The sequence below is a fragment of the Copadichromis virginalis genome, linkage group LG10 (assembly GCF_057382275.1).
Source record: "Copadichromis virginalis isolate Kocher_CV1m ecotype Utaka linkage group LG10, C_Virginalis_male_GT1.1, whole genome shotgun sequence".
NCBI classification, from domain to species: Eukaryota; Metazoa; Chordata; class Actinopteri; order Cichliformes; family Cichlidae; genus Copadichromis; species Copadichromis virginalis.
In genome coordinates this window covers 34,860,603-34,877,882 of record NC_140627.1, presented here as the reverse complement: position 1 = coordinate 34,877,882, position 17,280 = coordinate 34,860,603, and the positions used below count along the sequence as shown (strand labels likewise).

At 45.4% G+C, this 17,280-nt stretch overlaps 1 protein-coding gene across 2 annotated transcripts in view; it reads right to left on the bottom strand.

Moving 5' to 3' along the window:
* Nucleotides 1–17,280, bottom strand: part of camk2a (calcium/calmodulin-dependent protein kinase II alpha) — a 51,505-nt gene that overhangs the window by 11,319 nt on the left and 22,906 nt on the right. For both annotated transcript variants that reach the window (XM_085471194.1, XM_085471195.1), the window contains exons 4-13: nt 14,746–14,800; nt 11,106–11,171; nt 10,943–11,015; nt 9,566–9,668; nt 8,838–8,921; nt 8,430–8,524; nt 8,159–8,281; nt 7,988–8,071; nt 7,715–7,757; nt 5,763–5,803 (exon numbers count right to left, since the gene is read on the bottom strand). In XM_085471194.1, coding sequence (XP_085327320.1) covers nt 5,763–5,803; nt 7,715–7,757; nt 7,988–8,071; nt 8,159–8,281; nt 8,430–8,524; nt 8,838–8,921; nt 9,566–9,668; nt 10,943–11,015; nt 11,106–11,171; nt 14,746–14,800 — 767 coding nt within the window. The remainder of the gene's footprint in view (nt 1–5,762; nt 5,804–7,714; nt 7,758–7,987; nt 8,072–8,158; nt 8,282–8,429; nt 8,525–8,837; nt 8,922–9,565; nt 9,669–10,942; nt 11,016–11,105; nt 11,172–14,745; nt 14,801–17,280) is intronic.

The following is a 17,280-nucleotide window of genomic DNA, read 5'->3' as shown; positions in this document are numbered from 1 at the left end:
AATGGACGGACGGACGGACAGACGGATGAATGGATGGATGGACGGACGGACGGACGGATGAATGGATGAATGGATGGATGAATGGAAGGATGAATGGATGAATGGATGGACGGATGGACGGATGAACGGATGGATGGATGAATGGACGGACGGACAGATGGACGGATGAATGGATGGATGGATGGATGAATGGATGGACGGACGGACAGACGGATGAATGGATGGACGGACAGACGGACGGATGGATGAATGGATGAATGGATGGATGAATGGTTGGATGGATGGACGGATGGATGAATGGATGGACGGACGGACAGACGGATGAATGGATGGACGGACAGACGGACGGATGGATGAATGGATGAATGGATGAATGGATGAATGGATGAATGAATGAATGGATTGACGGATGAATGGATGAATGAATGGACGGATGGATGGATGGATGGACGGACAAATGGATGGATGAATGGATGGACGGACGGATGAATGGATGGAGGGTTGAATGGATGGACGGACGGATGGATGGATGAATGGATGGATGGACGAATGAATGGATGGAGGGTTGAATGGATGGACGGACGGATGGATGGATGAATGGATGGATGGACGAATGAATGGATGGACGGCTGGACGGACGGACGGATGAATGGACGGATGGAAGGATGGATGAATGGATGGATGGATGGACGGACGGACGGATGAATGGATGGATGGATGAATGGACGGACAGACGGATGGATGAATAGATGGATGGATGGATGGATGAACGGACGGACGGATGGATGGATGAACTGACGGACGGACGGATGGATGGTCTTTTTCTTTACTTTATTCATCCCGAGGGAAATTCTCCCTTTTTCCCTTACCTTCCCCTATGGACCTTGGCACTGTGTTTTTTATCTTTATTTTTCTAGTCTTATGTTTATCTAGTGGTTGTGGACTGATTACATATGGCCAGTGTTGGGACTAACGTGTTATTAAGTAACAGTAACTACGTTATCATTGTGGTAACGAGCACGGTAACTAGTTATTATGCCAAAATCAGGAACGCGTTAGTCGTTACTGGGATTTAGATAGGGTCGTTACTCGTTACTTCGTGTGGTGGCTGTCGCGGAGCTTCCACAGATTCAGTAACATTAGCAAGTGGTGGAGGCCAGCAGGTGGATGAGAGAAAGCAACACGTTCTCGGGCTGGAGAAAGGGGACGCAGAAGGAAAAGAGACTCGAGGCGGCCTAAGTGTGAACTGAACTTCAGGTAAGAAGTTATGACCTGCAGTCTCTCTGGGTCAGATATAAACCAAGTTTAGGTGGAGTTTATTTTCGTTATGCTGACTTTTTCCGTACTGCGTGCTAGCTAGCATGACGGAGTTTCTATACAGCTGGGTGGGTGCTATGAAGTTAATGATGTTGAACTTTATTTTGTTCATAAGTTATTAGAGTTGCCAACCGTCCCGTCTGGTATTCAGAGAAAATATTACGCGTTTCTTATTGAGGTGAAAAGGAACAGTTTGTCCCGTAATTCAGCTACAATGAAAAAGACACAAAGCTGGAGTTATTCTGTGTTTACGCTGCACAGCTGCCTCTTCTTCTTTCATTCTCTCCCCTCCCTCTACCGTTTCTACTTCAATCATGAAAACTGATCAATGATCAGCTGATCGGCTCTCTTGTTTGTTTATCGCCCACTTTGCGCCGAAAGAGGAAACCAGCAGATGTCGCGCTAAACAACAGCAGCACGTTTAAGCTTGATCAGCTGTTGTTAGAATTTATTTAATATTACTTTCTAGTATCAGCTGATGTTTGCTGGAGCCACAGCTGTAAAGCTGCTGGTCATGATATGGTTTGGTTATGTGGTGAGAGGGAAACATGAAGATGAAACCAGGAGATGTCCTTACTGAATCATCAGAGCTGTGATGGAGAAACAGGTTTACCTTTTAGGTGACATGAATGAGTTGAAGTTATGAACTGTTTCTGAGAGACAAATAACACCAGGATCCTTTTCTAAGTAGCTGACAGCTGGTAACTGTGCAGGTGCGGACCTAGCAAAGTTTTGCCAGGGGGGCCAGGTAGGGCATTAACAGGGAGAGGGGGGCACAAAGAAATACTTTTCTATCTTATTCTCATTTAAAATTTCTAGCTTTTAAAAAATAATTATCTGAATCTTACAACAAACGATTGATAGATTGATACATATATACCATCAAAACAGTGTACATCACTGTCACAACAGCGTTTATTTTCATTCAAAGGCTTTATGATTTTTCCTATAATGGCGGCCGGTCTCTAGTCAAAATGCCCGGGCTGATTTTCTGTCCCAGTCCAGCCCTGTATGCAGCTCATCTGCAGTCTGGTGTTTCCTACATCTTCCTATTCAGAAGCAGAATTTCTGAGTTCTGAGTACAATCGAAAGCACCACGACTGCAGTTTTTGTGTTGGATGTAAAAGGCGCACATGACACTGTGACGTAGGCTAGAATCATGGCAGCAGTCAATGACGGTCCAGGCGTGGGATTTCTCTCGTGGAAATATGCACATTATCTTTTCCTTTCTATTAGTAGGTGGCACAGTGCACTTGTGGAGTAAAACCAAAGTTACTTTCCCTAGTAACTAGTTACTTTGAAAGTAACGAGTAACTTGAAGTAACTGAGTTACTTTTGAGAGAAGTAACTAGTAATGTAACTAAGTTACTATTTTAAAGTAACTTACCCAACACTGCATATGACAGGCAAACATTTTTAAATCTTCGTTCTTTTCATTCGTTTCGGGCCGACCCCTGCTGGAGTGTCGGCAACGCTAACTTACCACAACTGGATTCGTCCTGCGGCTTCTCCTACCTGCCGCCTTCTAGTCTCCACAAGAAACGCTACAGGAAGCGGGGAAGACGGAGTGGCCGTCGCGTCCATCTCAGGGCCTTTCTCAGAGCCAGAATTACGGACCATGTACATGTTAATCTGGACACGCCATCATTTTTTCCCTCCTCCCTGGATTGCCCGGACGCTAAACTGCTTACTCGTCGCTGGATTTACCCAGCTGATCACCAAGCATCTGCCCGCTCTGTGACACGCTTTCCTACTCGGATTTGGATAACATCGCGCAGACGGGGAGTTTGTCGAAGCAATCTATGCACTCTGCCTCGTGCTTCTAGAGGTGACTTAGTACCCTGGCCACGGATGGCACTGCTTAATGTCAGGTCGCTGGTAAATAAGACCTTTGTTTTAAATGACTTATTCTCTACTAGTGGCCTTGATGTTTTATTCCTTACAGAAACCTGGATTCGCCCTGGTGAGCTCATTCCTTTCTCTGAACTTCTTCCTTTGGACTGTGCCTTTTTTAGTTCACCGAGGCTTTCTGGTAGGGGAGGTGGTTTAGCCTTGGTTTTTAAAAACGTATATAATGTTCGGCAACTTTCCTCACCTAACTTTACTAGTTTTGAAGTCCAGTTATTGGAGATGACTGCTTCCACGACCACTTTATGTGTGTTGGTCTATCGACCGCCCAAATATAACAAGTGTTTTATTTCGGACTTTGCCAATTTCTTGGGTTCCGTTCTTTATAAATATGATTCTGTTCTTATTCTTGGTGATTTTAACATACACATCTGTTGTAAGGATGACCTGCTTGCTAAAGACTTTCTTGCTTTAATGGACTCTTTTAACCTCCTTCAATGGGTAAATGAACCAACCCACACTAAAGGCCATATTTTGGACTTGGTCTTTACGTATGGCCTGGATATCTGTATTAAGGATATAAATGACGCGGGGATTTCAGATCATTTTCTAATTTCCTTTGATATTGGCTTATCTGCCGCTGGACTGCAGCCTGGAGCTCTTTCTCGTCCGCTACGCGTACTCAGCTCTGAAGCTTTGTCAAAGTTTGCTGTGTCTTTTTTAGATTTGGCGCCTATAATTCCTGACTGCTGCTCAGTTCGCTCATCTGATGGTTATGCTGATACTTTGCTATCATTATTTTCATCTACCTCTGATTTGACTGTACCTGACGACTGTTCTCTCTGTTCGGTTGATGGTTGTGCTAATATCCTGTTATCGGTTTGTTCTTTTATTCTTGATTTTGTTGCTCCCATCAAAATGAAGCACCCTAGAACCTACTCTCATTGCTGGCTAAACGATACTACACGTGCCTTACGACGTGTCTGTCGCCGTGATGAGAGGAGGTGGAAAAAAGATAAACTTCAGGTTTCTTATGATATGTTACGGACCAGCCGCTCACAGTTTCAAACTGCTGCTAGTATGGCTAAGGCATCTTTTCGTTCCAAAGTCATTTTGGCTAATGGTCACAACCCCCGTATACTATTTAAAATTTTTATTTCTGTTGTTAATCCCGGTCCTGATATGCCTTTACTGTATTCACAAGCTCTTTGTGAGCGTTTTCAAATTCTTTTTTTAGATAAGGTTTCATCCCTTAAGCTTTCCTCTTCGTCTACATCTTATCCTGTCTTTTCCTCTGAGTGTAATTCAACTTTTCATCAATTTGAGCCCGTGTCGCTTTCGACTCTGAAGCAGCTGGTTGATCAACTAAAAAACACCAATGCTGTGTTTGATATTCTCCCATCACGCATTGTTAAGGGCTACTTTGATGTAATTGGACCGAGCATTCTGTTCTTAATGAATTTTTCTCTACTCTCTGGATCTGTCCCACTGGCCTTTAAGCATGCTGTAGTCCAGCCTATTCTGAAAAAGAAGAATCTTGATTGTTATGATCTTTTGAACTATCGACCAATCTCTAAGCTTCCGTTTCTGTCCAAGATCCTGGAGCGACTAGTTCTCTCTCAGCTTCAGGCGTACTTAGATGCGAACAACATTGCAGAGAAATTTCAGTCTGCCTTTAAGCCACGGCACAGCACTGAAACGGCCTTGCTTAGAGTTCTCAATGACCTATTTGTAAGCACTGACTCTGGACGCTCTGTGGTCCTGGTTTTATTGGACCTTTCCTCTGCTTTTGATATGGTTGATCATAACATTCTTCTACTAAGACTTGAGCATACTGTGGGTATAAGAGGCACTGCCCTTAACTGGTTTAAATCTTATCTCGCTGACAGGTCATTCTCGGTTAATTTGGGCAACTTCTCATCTTCCTCGGTACCTGTACACAGCGTACAGGTACTGAAACTGGGTGTGGGTCCCAATCAAACCATCTGTCCTCTAAGAGGACAGACGGTTTGAAAGAGGAGTGAAAGAAGCATCTATGTCCACTGTGAGCGACCATCTTTGAACAGAGGCGGGGTTTACAACACCAACTCTCTGCCATCTATAATCCAGTTTTGAGATCCTTCCCAGACGCCTTAACGCCCACTCACATCCTGGGCCATCTGACCTCAGGAATTCACATGATAAGGTGGGGCCAGGTTTCACAATGAACACACCCAAAACTCTGGCTGATTGGGACCCACACCCAGTTTCACACCTCAGGCGATTAGAGGATCATCAGGGGGTCCTTTTGTCCCTCTGTGGGGGGAAACTCCCACTAGGTTTATATCTGGGACTCTCCACCATTTGACCTTAGAACCGAAGAAGCTTCTCGGATGAGAGGTGAAACGTCTTCAAGCAACTTAAAGAAGTCCAGATGCTTTTCTTTGCAAGCTCCTTTGACTACGATGACCTGGATGACTGAGAACCTTCACAGACATTTATCATCTTATTACTGAGTGAACACGACACGGATCCATGCAGGTAGGAGTTCAGCTCTGTGACACTGACCTTATGTCAGACATCATAACACTGAAAAATAATGATGATGATGAGGTTACCTTCACTCCGTCGGCCTTCTTGTTGCTCCCGCTCTTTCCTCCTGAGCGAGGGATGAGAACAAAGAGAGAGAGAAGCAGCAGAGTCAGGAAGAAAGGAACAAAAGCAGCAAACAGGAGAGACGGCATCGTACCCAGGACCTCTGCCCACGTGCCCTTCAGCCGGCGGTCTGATCGCAGCACAGACTGAAGACAGTGGGTCACATGTCGGAGTAAAAATACTCAGACTTCCTGCTGCAGATTCAGGGAGTTCCCGGCGTGACATGTGGGTCGCTCAGTGAGCGGCGAGGCCAAATTTAGGACCAACTTGAGATAGTTGGAGAGCAGAAAGTGTGCACGCATTCCTGAGCGTCCACGCTGAACACGTGCATCTGGAAACACGTCCTCTGCTCAGGTCCAGCAGCAAACAGCCAATCAGAGAGCTCAGAACAACCAGCTCAGTATCACAACATGTGTTTGTTCTGCTCACATGACAAGAACATCAAATATACTGTTTACTTTACACCAGGGCTGCCCAATCCCGGTCCTCGAGAGCTACTATCCTGCAGCTTTTAGATGCATCCCTACTCCAACACAGCTGAATCAAATGGTTTGATCACCTCTTCAGCATGCCATCATGTTTGGCAAAGGCCTGATAACAAGCCATTCATTTGATTCGGGTGTGTGGGAACAAGGATGCATCTAAAAGCTGCAGGACGGTAGCTCTCGAGGACCGGGATTGGGCACCCCTGCTTTACACCAACGACCAAACTCCATTCAAATATCTGCTAATTTAACATCAGTCTGCATGTTGCTCAGCACTTTTCTAAAGCTCAGAAATATCCTACTGAAAACTAGTTCATGCATTTATTACTTCCAGGCTGGACGACTGTAATTCATTATTATCAGGATGTCCTAAAAACTCCCTGAAAAGCCTTCAGCTGATCCAAAATGCTGCAGCAAGAGTCCTGACAGGGACTAGAAAGAGAGAGCAGATTTCTCCTGTTTTAGCTTCCTGTTAAATCCAGAATTCAAAATCCTGCTGCTCACATACAAGGTCTTAAATAATCAGGCCCCATCTTATCTTAATGACCTTGTAGTACCATATCACCCTATTAGAGCACTTCGCTCTCGCTCTGCAGGCCTACTTGTTGTTCCTAGAGTATTTAAAAGTAGAATGGCCCCGCCCCTCCCTGAGCCTGGTTCTGCTGGAGGTTTCTTCCTGTTAAGAGTTTTTCCTTCCCCTGTCCCTGAGAGCTGCCTCTCAGAGTGTTGTCTGACTGTTTCCTCTGTTTTTGTGACAGTAAAACTGCATCGAGCTCATCTGATGCTGTGCAGATGAAGACGAGTTGAATTATTCCAGCGTTTGTGTTTAATATCTGTGGACTCTTCATGCAGCGCCGTCGTCTCAACAGTCGACCTAAAACTGTTTCTGAGTCCTCGCTTGTGAAACAGGAGCAAGTGGGCGGGGCAAACATAGCCTGGGAAAACTGTGGACACAGACACACTGACAGGGCCATCATGCTCGCCGAGCCGCCTGTGTCGCACACCCATTATGACATCACACTACGTGTCATGTGACACCGTCTTTGTGGTGTTTCAGCCGGTTGTGCACGTCTCGTCTTTTTGTAGCCTGGCGTGTGTTGCTTTGGCCGCTGCGGCTGTGTCGGTGGTTTCCCCGCTATCTTTAGAGCTCAGTGTGTGTGAATGTCTGGGACAGCTGCTGCACACACACACACACACACACACACACACACACACACACACTCAGTGATAACGTGTTTATTGTGTGTAAGCTGGCAGCTGACTGGTGGATTTCTCTGTGCAACCTCCTGCTACTGGAACACAAACCTGCAGGTCAAAGGTCAAACCTGCTGCTGCCACAAGCTGTGTGACTTACTGACAGTTAATAGGGGACAGCCTCAAATTGTACATGACTTTTGACCACACTGGGTGGGTTTGGGGGGGGGTCTTACCAGAGAAATTCCTGGTGGCCAACATGGTGGTGAGAATGGCTCCCTGAAGGAAAGAAGGGATAAAAATAAAAGCACAGAAAATTATGACAGAATTTATTTCTGATTTTCTAAAAATGATTATTATGTGAAGTTAAAACAGATTAACTTCAACATTTCCTTTAAAACAACAAAGAGTCAAAAGCAGCCGTGACCACAAATCTGAGCTTTGGAAACTTTTTTCCTCCGTGGTCACTAAAAACACTAAAACTTCATGGTTTTATTTTGAAAGTCCACCTTCAGTTTCCTCCTGGCGTTGAACTTCTTCAGACACTCAACCGTTTCCTGTCTGTGCATGCAGGACGCCACTGTGGATCGGTGCTGGGAGGAAGAAGAACATCATCATCATCATGAGGAGCAGAGCAGGACAGAGAACAAGGTCAAAGGTCAAAGGTGAGAGGGTCTCACAGAGATCCAGGGGTGTTTGAGCGCCTCGGCAGCTGTGATGCGTTTGGCCGGGTTGATGGTCAGCATCTTATTGATGAGATCTTTGGCTTCAGGAGTCACCGTGTCCCACTCCGGGGAAGGAAACTAGGAAGCAAGGACACAGGGAGAGGAGGCAAGGAGAGGACCAGTTTAAATTAGAACAACTGTAATAACAAAGGTGTTAAAGCCCCGCCCACAATGGTTAAACTGCCAATAAAGTACAGGTGAACAGTCGTGATGTCATGTGACCTACATCATAGGCGCCAGCTTTGATCTGCTGGTACAGACGATGCTGATCTTCATCCCAGAATGGAGGATAACCGACCAATAGGATGTAGAGAATCACACCTGAGACAGAAGACCATAAAAAATTTAATAAATACACCTGACAAAAATAAAATGCAATAAAATATAAAAAAAAAATCCACAGACAGACAGAAAAACCATAAAAGCTAAAAAAAAAAAAAAGTGGAAGAAGGAATGAATGTGAAAGATAAAAGAGACAAAAATGTCCTCAGAGACTGAAAATAAAGAAAGTAAAACACTAAACGTGAAAACAACACCCTGGACATGAACCCCGAGTAAAAAATAAACAAACTGCACATGAGTGGAGGAAACATAAAGGAAGAAGAAACGGTAGAAACAGGAAGTAGAGACTCACCACAGGCCCAGAGGTCGACTGCTTTCCCGTATGGGTCCTTCCTGAGGACCTCTGGAGACAGATAACCTGGAGTCCCCGCAAAGCCTGAAAACAAACACAGGTTTACACACAGTTGCTGTTCTGGAAGACCCTTGTTTATGTGACAAAGCGGCACAAATAAAAAATTTAGATTAATGAAGACCATCATCATCACCACTATCACCACAGTCACCATCACCATCACTATCACTATCACCATCATCATCATCATCATAATCTCTGTTAATTTCAGTTTCAATGAAAGTGCCATAAAAAGGCATTTATGTGTCTATACCTTTGTTGTTTGGATTTACTGTGATAAGAGTTATTGTAAACATGTTGCTTATTGTAATTGTTTTGTTTGGGTAGTTCTCACGATGATGATGATGACGACGCTGAGTGATCTTGTCGCCGAACATTGAATAAATCATCTGTAAACAAGAACTTGTCCGCGTGGTGGCTGACGGGAGCTACAACCATCACTATCATCATCGTCACCATAATCATCATCACCATAATCATCATCATCATTATCACCTTCATCATCGTTACCATAATCATCATCACCACCATCAGCATGGTCACCATCAACATCATCTTCATCACCATCATCATCATTATCAAAACAATCATCACCCTCATCATCATCACATCATTTCCATCAAGTCACCATCACCATCATCCTCATCACCATCACTTGGTGCTCTTACCGAACCATGCCTGCTGGTCTCCTTCCACCTCGATGGCGAGGCCAAAGTCGGCGAGTTTCACCGCCGCTCCTTTGGACTTGGAGGCCAGGAGGAGGTTCTCAGGCTGCAGACACAACAGACATGCTAACACGCTAACTAACCGCAATGGTTTGCATGAAAGGTGCTAAGGATGCTAACAGGACTCTTAGAGGACTTGGAGCCTGTCTCAATACGCGTACTTGTGCGTATAGTACTGTTCCAATTCAAGTACGCATCAAGCCAAGAACGCCAAAAAATCCCGGATGTGTTCCCGCTCCGCCTGTTTTATCGAACATGCATCAGTGGTGACTTGTGTAGACTTGGTACAAAACCCAATCGCGGCAATGGTGGACGAGCGGGGCTGAAAACTTTTAAATATTTCTGGGTCACAAAAAAAACGTTTAAGTTATTTTCAAGTGAGAATGTAGCTGTGTAAGCTTCAAATATCTGCTCTGTTTATCAACATATCGCATATCTCCAAACGTGCTCCGACGTTTTCGGAGACGTCCGTCACCCGCCAGCTCCATAGCACACAGCGAGGTCGAGGATCACTAGAGCCGGCGACAACAGCGGACTCCCGGCACATCGTTTTCAACCCCCCCGCGGTCTTTCGCTACTGAGGTTAAACATGATATATAAGTCACTTAAATCACTTCGAAATGATAATGTTTGGTTTATTTCAGTGTTTTATTTGTTCCTGAGTAAATCGGTTTGGCTGAGATTAAAGATTAAAGCTTCATAACATATTAATATCAGTTAAATTAAGAGGCGACGGCAGTAAAAACTCCAGACCTGTGACATCATCAAGTACGCTGGCGTTCCAATTGTGCAAATCGCGAGTCCGTGCTCGCGTTCTCGGCAAGTCCGTGCTCGCCGAGTACACGAGCACGGACTCGCGTACTTGAGTCTTGGTTTCATTGGTTTCTTCCCGTCTTTAATCAGAGACCAGCAGCTCTGGGCTCAATTCACCCGTCTGCTGTAATCAGCTGTTCATGTTTTGATGAGCAGCTGATTACTGTTGTGTGTAACGCTGGTGTGTTGTTTGTCATGAAAACACTGTGTTTGTGTGGGCGGCTGTTAAATCATCACACGTGCTATAATTCAGGCTTAACAAGCCAGACCTCGTTCAAATAATCGATTTTCCTGCTGCTGGTTATGAGCAGGTTATTAACAGAACCTGCTCATAACCAGCCAGTCTCTCAGCCAGTCAGAGAGCCAATAGGATCCCAGACAGTACTGTGGCAGTAAAGATGTCCCTCCCCCACTGGCCCCAGCGGCCAATCATGTCGCTGCACAGAACTGCTGTTCAGGACATGTGGAGCTGTCAGAGATTATTATGTCATCTGACGTGTCGGGTACCTTTAGGTCTCTGTGGACCACGCCCATCTGATGACAATGTAGCACCGCCTCCAAAATCTGCTGGATACAGTGACTGTTCAGAAAGAGGTCAGAGGTCAGAGGTCAGAGGTCGGCATCAGATTCAGCACAGAAGCAGAAGAAGTCTGAAGAGTGCGTCTCTTACCTGGCATCAGCTTCACTGTAGTATTCTCTCGCTACGATGTCTTCAAACAGCTCTCCACCTGTCACACTGACACACACAGACACACAACGTCAGGAAATTAAACAAACCCTGAGACACACAAACACACAAAGTCAGGAAAATACACAACCATGAGACACACAAACACACAAAGTCAGGAAACTACACAACCCTGAGACACACAAACACACAAAGTCAGGAAACTACACAACCCTGAGACACACAAACACACAAAGTCAGGAAAATACACAACCATGAGACACACAAACACACAAAGTCAGGAAAATACACAACCATGAGACACACAAACACACAAAGTCAGGAAAATACACAACCATGAGACACACAAACACACAAAGTCAGGAAAATACACAACCATGAGACACACAAACACACAACGTCAGGAAACTACACAACCATGAGACACACAAACACACAAAGTCAGGAAAATACACAACCATGAGACACACAAACACACAACGTCAGGAAACTACACAACCATGAGACACACAAACACACAAAGTCAGGAAACTACACAACCATGAGACACACAAACACACAAAGTCAGGAAACTACACAACCATGAGACACACAAACACACAAAGTCAGGAAAATACACAACCATGAGACACACAAACACACAAAGTCAGGAAAATACACAACCATGAGACACACAAACACACAAAGTCAGGAAAATACACAACCATGAGACACACAAACACACAACGTCAGGAAACTACACAACCATGAGACACACAAACACACAAAGTCAGGAAACTACACAACCATGAGACACACACACACACAATGTCAGGAAACTACACAACCATGAGACACACAACATAAAACATCAGGAAATTACACAACCATGAGACACACAACGTCAGGCAATTACACAACCCTGAGAGACACAAACACACAACGTCAGGAAACTACACAACCATGAGACACACAAACACACAAAGTCAGGAAACTACACAACCATGAGACACACAAACACACAAAGTCAGGAAACTACACAACCATGAGACACACACACACACAATGTCAGGAAACTACACAACCATGAGACACACAACATAAAACATCAGGAAAATACACAACCATGAGACACACAAACATAAAACGTCAGGAAAATACACAACCATGAGACACACAAACACACAAAGTCAGGAAAATACACAACCATGAGACACACAAACATAAAACGTCAGGAAAATACACAACCATGAGACACACAAACACACAAAGTCAGGAAACTACACAACCATGAGACACACAAACACACACCGTCAGGAAATTACACAACCATGAGACACACAAACATAAAACGTCAGGAAACTACACAACCATGAGACACACAAACACACAACGTCAGGAAACTACACAACCATGAGACACACAAACATAAAACGTCAGGAAACTACACAACCATGAGACACACAAACACACACCGTCAGGAAATTACACAACCATGAGACACACAAACACACACCGTCAGGAAATTACACAACCATGAGACACACAAACATAAAACGTCAGGAAACTACACAACCCTGAGACACACAAACACACAACGTCAGGAAACTACACAACCATGAGACACACAAACACACACCGTCAGGAAATTACACAACCATGAGACACACAAACATAAAACGTCAGGAAACTACACAACCATGAGACACACAAACACACAAAGTCAGGAAACTACACAACCATGAGACACACAAACACACACCGTCAGGAAATTACACAACCATGAGACACACAAACACACAACGTCAGGAAACTACACAACCATGAGACACACAAACACACAAAGTCAGGAAACTACACAACCATGAGACACACACACACACAATGTCAGGAAACTACACAACCATGAGACACACAACATAAAACATCAGGAAATTACACAACCATGAGAGACACAAATACACAATGTCACGAAACTACACAACCATGAGACACACAAACACACAACGTCAGGCAATTACACAACCATGAGACACACAAACACACACCGTCAGGCAATTACACAACCATGAGACACACAAACACACACCGTCAGGAAACTACACAACCATGAGACACACAACACACACCGTCAGGAAACTACACAACCATGAGACACACAACGTCAGGCAATTACACAACCCTGAGAGACACAAACACACAATGTCAGGAAACTACACAACCATGAGACACACAACCAGTGTTGGTCAAGTTACTTGAAAAAAGTAATCAGTAACTAATTACTGATTACTTCCCCAAAAAAGTAATCCCGTTACTTTGCTGATTACTTATTTTCAAAGGTAATTAATTACTTAGTTACTTTTTAAAAACACGATTTACAACCTGAAGAGGTGATAAAGCGATAGATCTTTCAGCCCAATTCTACTTTTTCTACATAATCCATCATACAAAATGTAATCAGATGGAAAAGTCTCTTTTTAAAACTTGTTTTATTAGTTTTAATCTTTTAACTTTATGCATCAAGCAAAAATGTAATTATATGCAACATTCTCTGACTGGAAGAAATTAGTTTAACATTTAAACCTATTTTCTGCACATTCCAGCTCATAAAATAAAATAGTTTTTGTGTTTACACTCAGTCTTTCAAATAGATGCAAGTAAAACACAGCAGAAAATAAATAAAGTCACAGACTCAGCGGTCCTGTTGCTCTATTTTCACCTGTAAAGCAGGAGTGGGGTAGGCGGAGGTTTACCCTGGTGCAGGTGTGCCGCGGTCAGTGGAAGAATCCGCGAGTTTCTCTGTGAGTTTCCCATTACGTCGTAGCTACTCGGTGCTTGTTGGAAGTTTAGGGGTTTTTTCGCTGTAAAAAGAAGTTTTCTTCCCACGCACAGCGGACACTAATGTTTTTGTCACTTTTTATGGAATCAAACTCAAAGTAAGGTCAGTACTTCCACGCTTTAAACGCTGCACGCTCATACTCTCTCTGCACTCGATATGTGATCCATTGTTGATCTGCACACAGCTGTTGACGGTGCACTCGCTTACGTCACTGTCATGAGACATTCTCGCAAATAAATCACGGTTTTAGTAACGCAGTAACGCAGCGTTCCTACGGGAAAGTAACGGTAATCTAATTACCGTTTTTGCAATAGTAATCCCTTACTTTACTCGAAAAAAGTAATCGGATTACAGTAACGGATTACAGTAACGGGCAGTAACGCGTAACGCGTTACTGCCCATCTCTGCACACAACACACACCGTCAGGAAATTACACAACCATGAGACACACAACACACACCGTCAGGAAACTGCACGGTTTTGACCTCTGGATGTTGGGACACTGGGTGGAGGGGCTCTGAATGTAGCGGCTGTAGGTGGAGGACACTGGGTCCACAGATGTGCTTCACCTCTGTTTGAATATTTGGATTCTGTTTGCTTGTCTCACTGATTTCTGTGGTTTTTATTGGTGGTGGTGTTAGAAAGTGGTGTGGGTGGGGTCAAAATCACTGGTTTACTGGTATAAAGGACAGTTGTAGCCACAGTGACACCACCCACTGCTGGCGTCACGGAGCCTTCGTGGTGTTTTCAGTGTGGATGTGAGGAGCTCAGGTGTGTCACAAACAGCGTGAGGAGACACTCACAGGTCGAAGATGAGGTAATGATGCCCCTCCTCCGAGATGCTGTCATGCAGCCGAACTGGAAGACAGAAAGGAAAGCAGACATTTTATTTTCCTGTTACACCACGTCAACCCCACAGAGCGCACACGCAGCTGCTCGCCACGCAGCTGCTCGCCACGCAGCTGCTCGCCACGCAGCTGCTCACCACGCAGCTGCTCGCCACGCAGCTGCTGGCCGAGGTCAGAGGTCACAGTCATTGGTTCTCCCTCTGCCACCCTTAAGCCTTCCTGCTTCCTGCTCTGCTGTGACTCTGACCAGCATCTCCAAAATGAACTTCCTGTTTTATCCAATCAGACCACAAACTTGTCACCTCACTGAACTCACCGATCAGCTGACCAGGACGCTTATTTCCTCATACACTGCATCCAATCAGGGCAGAGGAGGCGCCCCCTGCTGTATGTTAGAAAGGCTGCAGATACATACAGGAAACTGCTGAAGATTAAGGCTGAACACCGACTGTGGCTGTTAGTAATGTGTCAGTGAGCGTGCCGTCCAAGTTGGGCGGGGCTAAGGGCGAATCAGCCATGCTGGTTTCTTCTGCCACATTTAAACCGACCCGTCCTGACAGGCGACTCTCAGAGCAGCTCTGCATGACTCACAGATCAGAACAAGCCTTCTTTATCTGACACTCAGACTCAGTTCATCCTCAGCCTAAAACAATGAGTTTAAGCTCCTCCCCTCTTACTTTTGATTGGCTGAGCAGGTGGGCGGAGCTTCTATAAAGCTGTGATACTGAATATTCCTGAACAGCCTGAGCTGTGGGCTCACAGGGATCACTGCACATACACCAAGACCATTCATATAAACCTGGTAAATGGCCTGTATCTGTATAGCGCTTTACACCCATTCACACACTGGTGATGGCAGCTACATTGCAGCCACAGCCACCCTGGGGCGCACTGACAGAGGCGAGGCTGCCGGACACTGGCGCCACCGGGCCCTCTGACCACCACCAGTAGGCAACGGGTGAAGTGTCTCGCCCAAGGACACAACAACCTTTCGATTACAAGGCGAACTCCCAACTCTTGAGCCACGATCGCCAGCTTCATGTTTAATATGAAAATCCAGCACAGGGGCAGGGGTCATGTGACAGGAAGTGAGGAGAAGCAGAAGAGGTCCAGTTTAAACTGATACCTGATGATTTACATCCGGACAGTTGTTCTGGTTTTAGTGATTTATGCAGTGATGTGCGAGAAGACGTTTCATCCTGAATTCACAGAGCGAACGTTCAGATTTCTGTTCTGGAAAGTCAAACATGGAGTTTCTTAAACGGCGTGTCACAGTTAATCAGGTCCTTCCTGTGACGGGGTCCTCGCAGTTTGAGAAACTTGTTGGATGACGTCTCTGAGCCCGACTGAAGGCGTCTGTTTCTGCTCTCCGCTTATATTGTTTAATAGGAAGTATTATAGCTGAGGAGAGAGAGGCTGCTGCCCACACACACACACACACACACACACACACACACACACACACACACACTAAATCCCGCTGCTGTACTGTGTAGGAGTGCTTTGAGAGAAAACCTGATTATTTCTTTCTGAGTGCTTTCACACAGGTACTGTGTGTGTGTGTGTGTGTGTGTGTGTGTGTGTGTGTGTAGGAGGATAGATGGTTTTGATTCCTTCACCTATGGACTCTGTTGCCTAGCAACACCACACACACACACTCAGGGTTACGTAACACTCCTCAGTATCTGTAGAGCATCGCCTGCCCACACAAGGCAATGATTGGCCGCTCTGTTCAGCTGCAGGCTGCCGATTGGCCGACGGGGTCCACGCGAGGTCATATTTGAACATCTGACTGACGGCGGTGAGTTTGTTTGGACTCCATCGAGCACACAGTTTGTTTTTTGGAGGTTTCGGTGTGAGGGTCTGTGCTCTGCGCTCAGACTGGACCCGCCCACAGCAGCGGCGCCTCCTGCTGGGCTTTTATTCTGAATTATTCACAGGAAGTGGCGGCCGCACACAGATCAGTTTGCGTTTAAGTGGTTTGAGCGCTGAGGCGTTTCCCACACACTCATTAAGCTGTCCACGGGCTGATCTGAGGACGCGTGAAGCCCCCTGTGCGTGCCTGACAGCAGGCAGCCGTCAGACGGAGCTCCTCATGTTGCAGAAGGCTCGCTGCTCGCTGCAACGTCATTACCAGGAGAGGCGGCTCACACATGATCTGATGAACACTCATTAAGTCGAGCTGCGGGCTCAGAGGCAGCGCCGGCATCCTGCTGCACAGCCACAGGGTTTTCAAATTGCTGCCTCGGTGCACAGAGCAGACTCTCAGCACTAATAAAACACAGATATTACACTAAGGACACGCCCACTAATGACATCACAGATCAAACATAATGATCGTTCATAAACTATGGATGTAGCTTCCGGATAGGTGCAGTCAGAGATTTCCTAATATGATGTAGAACTGCGACTCTCTGGACGTCCTGTCCTACAGGGGGCGCTGTTGCTCAGCAGGGGGCCGTTCAGAGACTGAAGCATTAGGCCCGTGGT